The following is a 13,553-nucleotide window of genomic DNA, read 5'->3' as shown; positions in this document are numbered from 1 at the left end:
CGGTTCCCCTACTTATTACTGTAGCAAATAATTAACTGTATTATCTTTTTAAAACCTCCTCATATCCGTGAATACAACTAAACTTGATGATGATAGAATCTTTTACGCCCCCTCCTCCAGCAGACAAAAGAGAAATTGTGCCAGCCTACTGAGTGACAGATTGGCTTCGATGACGCACAGCCAAATCCCAGGTTTGGACATGTGCCAACATAGAATATTATCCTTGTCTATATAAAATTAAATTTTAATGCAAAACTTAAAGGCTACAGATGAAACCTTTCTTTTTGTTCATTAAGTTGGGTTCTATGGCAGTAAATAAATAAAAGTCTACATATGACAAATTTTCTAATTGACACAAAATTAAGTTCACTTTTCTTTGCCAAAAATATGTTTAAATGAGATCAGTTCATTAAATGTATTTTACACGTTATGAATTAAAATTCGTGTTAAATTCTTTAAGAAAAATATGAGCAGTTTTCAATAGAAATTCTGTCAACGCGGAAAGAATATAAAAAAATTGAAGTTTGAACTAAAAAATTTAATTTGTTAAAAAGTGCATATTTCTATCTAAAGTGTAGGCAACAGTTTACAATGAAGAGAGTCCTCTATGATTTCGGTGCCGAACGAATACTTCTTGCAGTGCAATCACTTACGAATTAGACAACAATTTTTAAAAGTAGGTCTAAATAATAGATTAATGTAATTGTTCATGCTACATTAGCTATTAAGGATAGCAGTATTGAAGACAAAATATTGAAAATACATTCATATGGTTAACACAGTAATATTAAGGTGGTTCATTACATTTTTGGTTGAGATATTTTTTAATTTTAAATATAACTTTCTTTTAAACAGAACGTTTAATGAATTTTTGAACACTCCATGAGGGATTAGACTTATTTAATGTAGGATACGTTAGTAATTTCATAATTAGGTCTTAATAAAAACAACTGAAGTTAAAAAAATGTAATTTTTAAAGTGTGCTCAATTTTTAATAAGGTATAGCTACAGGAAAAGAGATGTTGGATATTTATGGAATTTATGGTTGTTATGGAAAATTTCAACTTGTTACATAAAATACAGTTGTTAAGAATGACACGTTTTTGTAATAAAATGTTTCTCAGTGAAATTAATCTTTTAAAAATAAAAACATTTCCTCTAGACATCCTTCACATATATGATGTAAGAATATCATATAACTGTCGCCAATAAATATTCTTTGGACCTGGTGATAAAATTGCCATAAATTTTGCTTCAGACTCCTTCTAATCCTCGTTGCAAAATCAGAAAAATAGTTACGTTAGTAACAAAAGAGATTTTAATAATAGTTGCGGTTTTCCTATGGGTCATGGCTCCTTACTAACGGTCAAGAACAAGGCCTTACAAAAATGCTTCTGGGCCAAGGTGGACATGATGGCGGCCCGGCGAACGACAGAGCATTGACTGCGTAGTGACGCACGTAGACCGGGTAAACCACGCATACCGGTCAAGTCGCCAACCTACGCGAGTTGCCAAGTTTCCACTCTCTACAAGGCAACTAACTAACGCCTTGTTTTATGGACCCCAAAGGGCAGACCAGAATTGTCTTATTTTTGTAGTTCTCATTTATTTATTTGATACTTTTAATCTAAATTGTGTTTACTGGTAGATAAGTACTATTTTCACCATAAAAAGCATTCTTTTGCCATATAGGATTAATCGTTGTTTTTTAGGAGGTTTTTACTTAAAAAACTTTAGGTAGGTTTTAGTTTGTACAACTTTCAAAGCACTTATTTATTTTGCTGAAAATAGGTTATTCTTTTAAATGTTTTATTTTTTTTATTTGTAGTAACAATAGATCGAGCATCCAAGAATAAGGATGGCAAAAATTTGTCTTTTTCAAAACTTGTAATGAAAAGCAATCGAGCCGTAACTTTTAAAATAAAACAATACCATACACTTTATAATAATAGTACGTTGATGGATAACCTGATAAAAAGTTGAAAATATTAAATACATTTCATCATTGGTAAAAGATGTTCTCACACTGTCATGAATAACTTATTGCCGATAATAACTATATTTACTTATTTACTATTATCTCGGTGTTTTGATTACAAAGCGATCAGTATCGATGCAATCAAATTGCTTTATATGGACATTATAATTATTGGACGTTGTCCGGGCACCTCGATAATGAGTCTTCTTGAAGCGATGGCAAATAAACGGCCTGGACTATAAATGGCGGTTGAGTACAATCCGGTTTAATCTGGAACTAGATAGAACTCGATTCTTCAACAATGATCTGAGAAAGCATATTACATTAAGAACCATATGTTGTAAATTGACCTTGAGTTTATAGTCTAAGAGCTCAGACGCTAGTTTCTGTAGAAATCAAAGCGCGAAAAAATTGGCTTTATGCTTTATCAAGAGGATCGCTAATGAAGCCGACAGAAAAATGTATGCAATATGTGTTAAAGATGGAGGAAGAATTTATAAGGTTCCATGGAGGTTCTGTAAATAAGGACATTAGAGTTTTCACAACTCTGAAAGATAAAATCAAGATGAATTAACCCCGAAATAGATGATTTTGTAGTAATGTGTTTTGTAGGAACACGAACGTTTATTAGAATTAAATCACTTAATAAACGTAGAACCATTCAATCTATTACAAGACACAAACGTACTGAAAGTAACGAAAGAAAAAACACCAAAAAAATGAAGAAAATTGTCTAAGTAGATACGCGAATCAAATGTATGATTTGTGAAAAAGGTAAATAGAGAAAACGGATTTGAGAAATGTGATTAATCAAGTTTATAGAATAAAACCAATCAGATTATCGGGGTTTTCTCCGTACCACAGGTCTATTAGGCCTAAGCCTGTGGGATCCTCTTTCCCATGAAAAAAAGTAGTGACCTCCGAGATGGTGGAAGAGGTTGACGTTTCTTCGGAGGCTTTGTACTAACATTCCACCGGCCTAGATATACAAACCAAACATTTTAAACAAAGGAAAGCTTATTATTCAGACGAAGATTTATGCCTATAGCATAAAACTAACATATCCACCATTTGAACAAATACAAATAGTAATATAAAGTCCAATTAAAAGAAAAGGTTATTATCGAGCAACAGCAGCTTACATAGGCCGGCAGTGGCAGCTGGTGAACGGCTGACGTCATCAGTCGCGGCAGAGCTGCGCGTGACCCCTACCGTGTTCTAGTATCCGTGGAGGAATTTCCCTACGAAAGAAATCGATTGTTATCCATGTTAATTTTGGTGGAGGTCGAAATGTTATGGTTAATGATGTGAAGCGAAAATGTTTTCTCGGATATAAGTTTCCTTACTTGATACGGTTAAAAACAACAGTCGGATGCATAGATAAGATTTATCGCACAAATAGATAAAGAGAGTGATAGTCGCCAATGTATATACAAATTAGCTAACGCTGTTTTATCGTTTATTTGCGTATCTGATGGTTGTTTGTCAAGCTTAAAAATATAATCTAATAGAAAAGATTGTTCATTGTATCTATTTTTTAATGCCCTCCTATTTCGACCTCCATCAAAACTAGTGCAGTGGATAATCGATTTCTGTCGTAGGAAAATTCCTTTATCGATTTCAACAATAACATCTGAAATCTGTTATCAGAAAGTCAACATCAGTTATGATGATAGAATCACTTACTTGCATGGTTTGTAAGCTATTCATGTCTCGTTGAAGCGTTGGTTTACCATAAATGTAAACGTTTTATAAACGTTGAAATTACAAAATGACGAAATCACCATTCATTGCACTGTCACCACTTTGAAGTGGTGATGAGCAAAAGCGCTATGTTTCAGGTAAGCTAAAACAATTAATTGACATTTGTACGTTCTATGTTCTTTACTAAACGTGCTTTTCATTCAATTCAGTGGGCATTTTTAACAACGAACCGAAGAAAATCCTAAATAAGAAAAATAGAAGATTAATCGACCCTGCCTTATTTGATATTTTTCAGCAAGAATCGTTAAATAAACGATTAGTAGTGTATTACCGAAGTTCCAAACATTCTGGCCCTGTTAAGCGGAACGACTAAGTTGATAAGTGTTGCATTCCGATCTAGTTTACAGGTAATGGTAACATTTTAAGTTGCAACCTATCGTGCTATTGGATTACGTAGAGGTATTTTAGAGGTACTGTGAATTGGAATTGATAATGGTTGTTAATCCTTCGAAGCTTTTGTTTTAAAGTAATAAAAATCCTTAAAAATAACAGTTTATTTTACTATTTTTAGTTTTATTTCTCAATATGTAATTGTGGTTTAGATTCTGATATTGTATTGTGCATAGCCTAAGAATTTACAGTATTTCAGAATATAGCAGTATATCGTGCTTGTTGCGATGTCAAATATTTGTTAAATTAAATTGTTTGGTTTACTTTTATTACCAAAATTGTCAATAATTTTTTGAGGAGATGAATTTTTAATTGCTGTCACGGTACTGTACATCAGCATAGACATTTATAATGGGCGAAAACCAATTGAGTAGGCAGACGTTGTGTTTATGATACACAAATATCATTAATGCATTTATGTACTGGAATATATTATATCTCAAATATAATTATAAAAGCGTTCAGAAACGTAGCATGTACTGTATCGTTTCGGAACGAAATCAACCAGGAATAATGTAGGTAAGAACCAGTCGGAACGGAACGTCTGGAACTAGTTCCGAGTGTGTAACCATTACAGGTCCAGAACAGCCTAGCACACGTCTAGTTTGTTTTTCAACTAAAATAAATCACTATAAATGTCGAAGGAGGAGGATTGCATATTTTGATTTCTGGCTACACCTTTTGTTGCCAAACCGCATTCTTTCAAACCCTCCGTAATTAAATGTGGAACTAGCTGGAAACCAAATACCAACTGCAAGAAATAGTGATGACACATCTCAAAACCGTTATCTAAAAGTCAACAGCTATTAAGACGATGAAATCACTTACTTGCATGGTTTATCAGCTATTCATGCCTCGTTGAAGCGTTAGTTTACCATAAATGTAACGTTTAAATTACAAAATGACGAAATCAGCATTCATTGCACTGTCAGCACTTTGCAGTGGTGATGAGCAAAAGCGCTACGTTTGAGGTAAGTGAGAAGGATTGACATTTGTGGGTTCTATGCGCTTTCTTTCGTTGAACGCGTTTTGTTTTTATTAGTTTCCAATCAATAAAATTCAATACTGGTTCATTATACGGCGCAAAATATTATTTTCAATATTAAAAACTTTTGTCACTATTACTGTAATATTATAGCAACTTTTTCCATGGATTAATTGATGAACGTGTTATCCATGTATTCGTCAAACTTATTTTTAGTACTGAGAGCTATTTGCGGGTATTAAATTAATATTAATATACTTACAGATGCTATAATATTATTGCCAAATATATCGCAAAAAGTTGTGGAATTTTCTTGTAGGTACATTGTAGTTTTCGTCATATAATACGTGACTGGGGCCAGGGAAAAATATTTTTGAAAATTTTAAAATTAACGATTCAAACAATACATAAAATCTTGTATGGCTTATCATATTGTTTTCAGTATGCAAATATATGTTTATGGATAGTGTTTACTGAAAACTCATAACCAAAAATGTCATGCTATTACAATGAAGATAAAGAGTTAGCGTTATACTTGTGCAGCTCAAAACAAAAAAATGGTGATGTACTTATAGTTTTATCTCAATGCAAAAGATGAAATGAAAAAAAATGTCCCGCTCCAGGTTATTCGTTGAGTTGTAACAAAAGAATATGCTCGAATTGAAAAAGAAGTAGAAAATTTCTTTGCGCGGTTCCATAAGATATACTGAGAGTTATTAATTATGCAACACTCGAACATCTATACTTGTAAATAATTATTTTTTTTTGTTCAAAACTGCATCTTAAAGTTTTTCAAGATTAACTACAAAAATTAAAGTTAAAACAAGAGATTACCATGGAAAAAATTGAAACTTTGTTATTGCTAGAATATGAAGGCATAATCACTAAAGACAAATCAGATTTAAGAGGAGTTATAACTTAAAATTGGTTAAATATGAATTGTAAGCTCCAATTCACCTTCTTCTTGGTTCAGCGACGGAAATCTATTATTTATTATTATTGTATTACATATATATTACATCTATGAGTCTTTGACAGTTCAATATTCACACTGATCAACTTTTCCCACCATAGCTACGATATGTGCTGAAAACTCGTTGCGCTTTTGGATCGTGTCGAGAATGTAGTGCACTAAATTGTGCATCTGATGATACAAAAAGAATACTTCACCTAGATTATACTATATTTTGTAGTCTACATGTCAATGATGTCAAGGCGATGCAAAAAGTTCGTTTTCAGGTTTTTCGCCGCCGACTGTTTTTTTTATCTCTTCAGACGAAAACTACTCCAGATTCTAGGAGTCCAGTCTGTGACAGCGTCAGATTTCAGACGATGTACTAAGAGGAAGGTGAACAGCATATAAACTAAACATTAACAAGGTTGATAAGGTACTAAATAAAAGAAAGTAAACAATTTCATAAGAATTTTATTGAGTTAAATAATATCTTCTACTATTATAAGGTGGTTTAATAATATGCTCGAGAGATTTAACTTGGTAACAGCTTCTTCCAAGAATAAACAACTTTTATTATTTATTATTACCTGAGATGTGCGTACTGAATGCAAATTGTCTAAGAAGGTGACTAAGCTAAAATTATCTATTTTTATTTCAATACCAGTAGCTTTAAAGTTGCATCTTTTCGACGAACACTCCTGTCTGTAACAGAACTTTAACGTCTTGCGAGGAAACATTAGGTTTTAGTAACAAACAATATTACACGTGGTACACTCAGTTTAAGGTTTTGCCAACCAACCATCCAGATACATGAATATATAAAACATAAACGTGTCTATTGATAACTATGGTATTACATTACGGTAGATAATCATACACGTTCATTGTAATAGTTCCACGTGTGATACGTCAAGGTTAATCGTCTGTTTGTGACTTTACGCTGGTCATATTACACTATTAGTTAAATCCTCGTAATAGCGTTGTTTTAATGGGGAACTAAATCACGCGCATGAAGTCACGCCTGCATCAATTCCTCTCTCGAGACACGATTCCGAAGTTCCATCCCTAAATTAATTCAATCTAACTTTATTGGCCTTCAAGATCTTTCTGCGTAGTCATTCAAATGGAAATGATGGTATTCTTTTCATCATTGTTAATGTCCAAGTGTTAATGAAGTGGATTCAAACTGAACGTTCTACAGTATATTATAAAATTAATGAAGGTTCTAATATTTATTCCTGGAAGCAATAATATGTTTGTAGCTATTAACAATTCATTTTACAGTCTAATTTATTGAACAACTTGACAAAATTTTATTATTGACGTCAAGACCCTACACTTACCTCAAAGTTCTTCTTTAATCAATAACCTTGTCCTCATTTGATTTTTCAACAATAATCCATACAACAGTTCCTCCTTCAATAGCAGGTCTACTTTTGAAGCCATTTTTGTTGGAATTTATATTTATTTACAAATACCTCGGGATTCAATTTTAAAATATTTTTACTTAATTTTGAAATAAGTTACATGCAGTATATCGAGCAACTACTACAGTTACATATCTGGATACTACAGTTGCCATAATTAAATCCGCACACTGCAAAATATAATTATATTCTCCAGTACACCTTATATTCATTATTTAAAATTCTTTTTCCTCCAGACAATAAAGTCGCAGTATAAACAAGCAGAATTGCGCAGTTCAATGTAGAGACATCCGCAAAACGCACAAACTCTTTACATAATTTTTTGATTAGTTTATATGCACTTATGTTTTCAAATATAAAATGATTCATTAGTTATTGGTATAATGATTACTGGTTAGATGAACAAGAGAATAATTTCCCGATTTTTCTGAAAATAGTTTATTAAACAACCGTTCATCAAAACTTCAAAATTAAAATTGGCATTCAATAAAGAAATCTTTATAATATTCCAAATATTTAGATTTAATCTACAATTGCTTACAGTACCACTTGTCATAAATAAATTAAATTAAAGTTAACTTCTTAACTAAAAATTAAAATCTAACGAAACATTAAACATTCTTATAAAATTCATATAAAATAAAGTTTTATTAATTTAATTCACAATAAAATGTATTTTTCTCTATCATAAGTGAAGCTAAATATAACTTTATTAAAACTTCCTTGAACAGTTCTTCCTATCACTTGTATTACTTTCTGTTACAGTTGGCACATATTCAAAGTAAAAACTGTAATTAAACTATATTCCTTCAAAAATGATTGACTACGAAGTTGAAATCTTGATGTATTACATTTATTCTGACTGTTGAATAGTAAATTTCTATTGCCAACAATTAAAATTAAAGTTGCTAACTTTACTCGAACTTTATTTGCAATAACTTGTACTATCTCTCAATGATGCGGTAAAAGTTTAGTATGATCCAATACTTTTTTATCACATTCGTATCAATATAATACAGTATTACTTGTGAATACGAGAGCTAACATTTGTTGAAAACATATTTCACTTACGGAAACCGTAATTCGAATACAAAATTTCTACTTACGTATAATCCCTTGCAGAATGAATTTGGAAAAATGAAAGAATGGGTGCACCACTAAAATAATACGCCGAACGCTAAAAAACCCCATGATTCGCGAATTGGATTTTTTATACCGACCCCTTCCCTAACCAAAACTACCTAATCACCGACGCCCTTGATTGGCCTCCGACTATCCAATCACAAGGTTATAGAAATAAATTTCCAGCTGTTCTACCCCTATTGTAACCAGTTATCGTAGTTGAATTCCAGATAAACAGCTGTCTTTCTGCACCATTCCTTCCCTTCGCGGTCCCTTTTCTTAAAAATGGTTTTAAGATTTTACCTAAGTTTTCAATATTTTAAAGTTGAATAGCCTAAAATGAAGCATGTAGTTGATCCCGAGTACTCTCTACAAACCTTTGTGGGATTTATTCTGTAGCAAGTACCTTAACCTGCAATTTATGACATTATAACCTGAAAATGGGAGATATGCTGTGACTACTTAAAGTAAATAGTATTCTATTTTAATTAGCAGAGTTGTTACGCTCTTGTCAGTAGTAAATCTCAGCGGACATAATTATTCAATAACTCTCTCGACTAAAAGGCGAGGCCGACTCTTCTAATGTGTTATTATCCTGTCCACAGCTGATATATCAGAATCGAGAGTAGCTGGGGGCGACAGCTGTCGCTTTAAGAGATACCGCACTCAATCGCTCAACTTCACGGCAGGGGCGTACATAGTCGTGGCGGCGGCGGGGGAGGGGGTAAATTGTTGTTTTATCGTTCGAATTTTTATATCAGTTCCAATAAGTAAACTGAATCGAAATACACACACGACAAAACATTGGTTGACAACGTATAATATAGAGAGGTATCATACTTTAGTCTTATAATGTATTTCGATAACTAATCCACTATAAATTGAGAACACTGAGTTTTTCTTTTGTAGAAGTTACAATATACTACCCTCCCTCCTTTAGAAAATTAACATACATTAATGTGATTGTGGCTAAAATTTTTTATAGAGTTTTAAGAGAAAAATTAACATTTTCGCAACTATAATTCTTCACAACGGAATTATAAGAAAATTTAGATTGGAATACTTCAGCGAATACGTACCGAAGAAACCAATGTTTTCTTTATCGGACAGTTTTCAATTACATTCAGTTTTGTGCACAGTTTTGATCCTGGTTTAAGATATGTCACTATGATGAATATTGTATGAAATGTCTGAATTATGAAGTTTAGTCACTGAATGTTTTCTTGACTTCTATTTATAAAGTGTCTTTATTCTGACCTTATGATATATTAAAATCATCCTCTAAAATATCTACTTTACAGTCATTTTTAGAAACACAATACGTTTTTTAACGTAGTGAAATAGTCGATTTTGTGCAAAATTAAACTCAAGTATTGTTTCAATTGTTTTAGTAGAATTTTGGAGAAACTTTAGCAAAACTGTGCACCCGCCGGGTTAAGTGCAGGCCACACCGGCCAACGGCGCAGTGTAGCGGGCACAGCGTTTATCGCAAGATAACCAGATCAAGCAACGTTGAGCGTGGCTGCTGCTTGGATGGGTGACCGCTGAGCGATCCTGTCCTTGCAAGCAGCCCGCCTGCCCGGCCATTGGTGGTGGTTCGGAAGTCACCTTTAAGCCATTGGTCCCCAGGTTAAGTGTTAGATAGGACTTCTTAGCTCCTAACTTTGCATGGTAAAATAAAACATCTTTACTTTACTTTTGCTTTTCCCCCAGTTGTCTTGTAGGCTATATGTAGTACGTGTGCAACTACGAGAATGGTGACTGCCAAATTACATTATTTAAAATTTTATAATATTACATTTGATCAAACTGAATACATTTTGGTGTGCGAATATTCAGTTAAGCTCTATTTCACCTTCAGCTTAATGGAGCGTCTGAAATTTGACACTGGTATAGATTGACTCCTGGAATTTGCAGTCTACTCGTACATCTGTGTGAAGATATTGATAAAAATTCAGCGACGAAGACGTTCATAATTAACTTCTTGTATCGTTTCAACTTCAAAGACAGCCAGGCTTCAAAGAAGTTCAATCTGGTTACACAGCAGCTATCCGGTTTGGTCTAGATGAAGAGGTAGTCTCATTAGGTCCATTTAGTGTTAATACAATAGTTAAATTAATAGAGATGTTAAAACAATAGTGAAACTTTCCTTCTAATGACCACATTCTTCCAATAAGCCTTCCTTAAGGGGATGGAGTTTGTTTGTGGTTAATTTTACAGTTACGACCATAAAATAACTAAATTCATCACCCTAAAAAGTACTATAGACATTTAAATTATTTATTTATTTCCTTTCAACGGTCAAAAACCAATTTACATTTATAAACTTAATATGATAAGATGATTAAATAATACTTAAAAGAAAAGAGCCAAACCAAACATGCAACTGGACTCTAAATTAAATCGTAGGCATAACTAACAATAAATAAGAAATGTATCAATTATAATAAATATTAGTGATAGTAGTACATAATAAATTAGAACAATATTTAACTTAAATACATTACTGTATAAGATGTGACATTATATGAATAGATATAAAAGATAAATAATAACAGGACAAATAAACTATATAAAAATAAATAACAATGAAAACTAAAGTATAAACGAATAACAAGAGTAAAAACCACCAATTAGTGAGAGTGGTAAATAAAAACTGAGACAAATATTTAACTTAAATACATGTAAATTATTGTATAAGAAATTAGAACATTTTGGACGATTATGTATCCAGGATAATAGAACGGCTAAAGATAAAAATGTGAATTTGCAGTACGTGCATCGCCTATGAATGGATAGAGTAAAATACTTTCAGTGATGTTACTTATGATTTCAAATTGTTGATTTTTTTATAAAATCTTATTCGAAGAAATTGTTTTTTTTATAAATATCAACAATGCCACTCTTGGATACATTTCATCATAGACTACATTGTAGTCTATGCATTCCTTCCGTCAAACATATATAAGTTGTAAAACATATAAAAATACATGTTAACCGACACCAATTATGATGAGCACCCATTAAATGTTTTGATCATCCATCACCCTGTGTCCATCTCATTGTAAAATGACAACACAAGGGTATAATTGGTTGTTAGATACTTATATCTCAAGGAGAATACGTTACATTAAATGTTTTGATCATCCATCACCCTGTGTCCATCTCATTGTAAAAATGACAACACAAGGGTATAATTGGTTGTTAGATACTTATATCACAAGGAGAATACGTTACATTAAATGTTTTGATCATCCATCACCCTGTGTCCATCTCATTGTAAAATGACAACACAAGGGTATAATTGGTTGTTAGATACTTATATCTCAAGGAGAATACGTTACATTAAATGTTTTGATCATCCATCACCCTGTGTCCATCTCATTGTAAAATGACAACACAAGGGTATAATTGGTTGTTAGATACTTATATTTCAAGGAGAATACGTTACATTAAATGTTTTGATCATCCATCACCCTGTGTCCATCTCATTGTAAAATGACAACACAAGGGTATAATTGGTTGTTAGATACTTATATCTCAAGGAGAATACGTTACATTAAATGTTTTGATCATCCATCACCCTGTGTCCATCTCATTGTAAAATGACAACACAAGGGTATAATTGGTTGTTAGATACTTATATCACAAGGAGAATACGTTACATTAAATGTTTTGATCATCCATCACCCTGTGTCCATCTCATTGTAAAATGACAACACAAGGGTATAACTGGTTGTTAGATACTTATATGACAAGGAGAATACGTTACATTAAATGTTTTGATCATCCATCACCCTGTGTCCATCTCATTGTAAAATGACAACCACAAGGGTATAACTGGTTGTTAGATACTTATATGACAAGGAGAATACGTTACATTAAATGTCGCATAACAAGCTTTGCTGAAGTTGTATGCGAAATTTCAAGCCTATAGATCATTTAATTGTTGAGATATCGTGCGGACAAACAGACACATACAGAAAGGAAATTTTTTTTCAAAATCTTTATTCAGTAAACATGCAATTTTAACAATATAGATCCCATGCACCACTAAAACGAGCGCGTGCAGGAACTCGTTTGTGTTTTAACATTAATTTAACATCCACTGGCAGACAAAAGAGAACGAGCGCAAGTGTACAATGCCAAATTCCATGGATAGACATGTATCATCATAGAACTCATTCTTGCTTATGAAGAAATAAATTTTCATGCAAAATCTAAAGTTGACAGATTAAATCCTTCTTGAGATATCTTAGTAATCCTACATGTCTTACTATGTAACATAATATGCTATCAAGCTTATTCTTTAGGCCGATTTTAAAATGTTTGCTAACTCTCAGCCAAATCTCATAGAGTAACATACACCACCCGAACTCGTTGCCTATATAGGAACCAGTCTAAGCCGCGTTTACACCGAAGTTTCAAACAAAGAATTGCAAAACTTTTATTGCAAACAACAGTTGCAAACAGAAGTTTCGAATAAAAGTTTGCAATTTTTATTTCATGGTTTTATTTCCATGTTTCATGAAAATGTTTGAAACACTTTCGACCTTGATTATGACTCGCCTATGTTCTGGTTACTGGAATCAGTCCTTCCCAGGATGTCAAGTGTCGAGGATGTCATTTTAGCCGCAGCGGCGTGTGTCGGAGATTCGTACACAAGCTTAAATTACCTATTCAAGATATCAAAATCAACCATATCTTTGTTTGTACCTGAGGTGTGCGAGGAAATGACACTTGAGTCGAGACAAGGTGATGCGAATGATTACGTGAATAAGAGTGGAGGCAGCGTAGGGGATGGCGGGGAAATGTTTCTGTTTCATGTTTCAAACGGCACAGTGACCGAAACCAGTGTTGCAAACTCCTTTTGATCTTTACCTACTTCAGGTGGAAACAAAAATTTCAATTGCAAACACTGAAAAACTGTTT

At 32.8% G+C, this 13,553-nt stretch overlaps 1 protein-coding gene across 1 annotated transcript in view; it reads left to right on the top strand.

Moving 5' to 3' along the window:
- Positions 1-4,989: 4,989 nt before the first annotated feature.
- The window catches only part of LOC124353716 (sodium-coupled monocarboxylate transporter 2-like), a 34,534-nt gene continuing 25,970 nt past the window's right edge, over positions 4,990-13,553 (top strand). The window contains exon 1 of the mRNA XM_046803686.1: positions 4,990-5,103. Within this exon, the coding sequence (XP_046659642.1) occupies positions 5,080-5,103 (24 nt within the window). The 5' untranslated portion in view covers positions 4,990-5,079. The remainder of the gene's footprint in view (positions 5,104-13,553) is intronic.

This window comes from Homalodisca vitripennis, chromosome 2 (assembly GCF_021130785.1).
Source record: "Homalodisca vitripennis isolate AUS2020 chromosome 2, UT_GWSS_2.1, whole genome shotgun sequence".
NCBI classification, from domain to species: Eukaryota; Metazoa; Arthropoda; class Insecta; order Hemiptera; family Cicadellidae; genus Homalodisca; species Homalodisca vitripennis.
The sequence above is the reverse complement of the archived record's forward strand: the minus strand, read 5'-3'. Positions and strand labels throughout refer to the sequence as shown.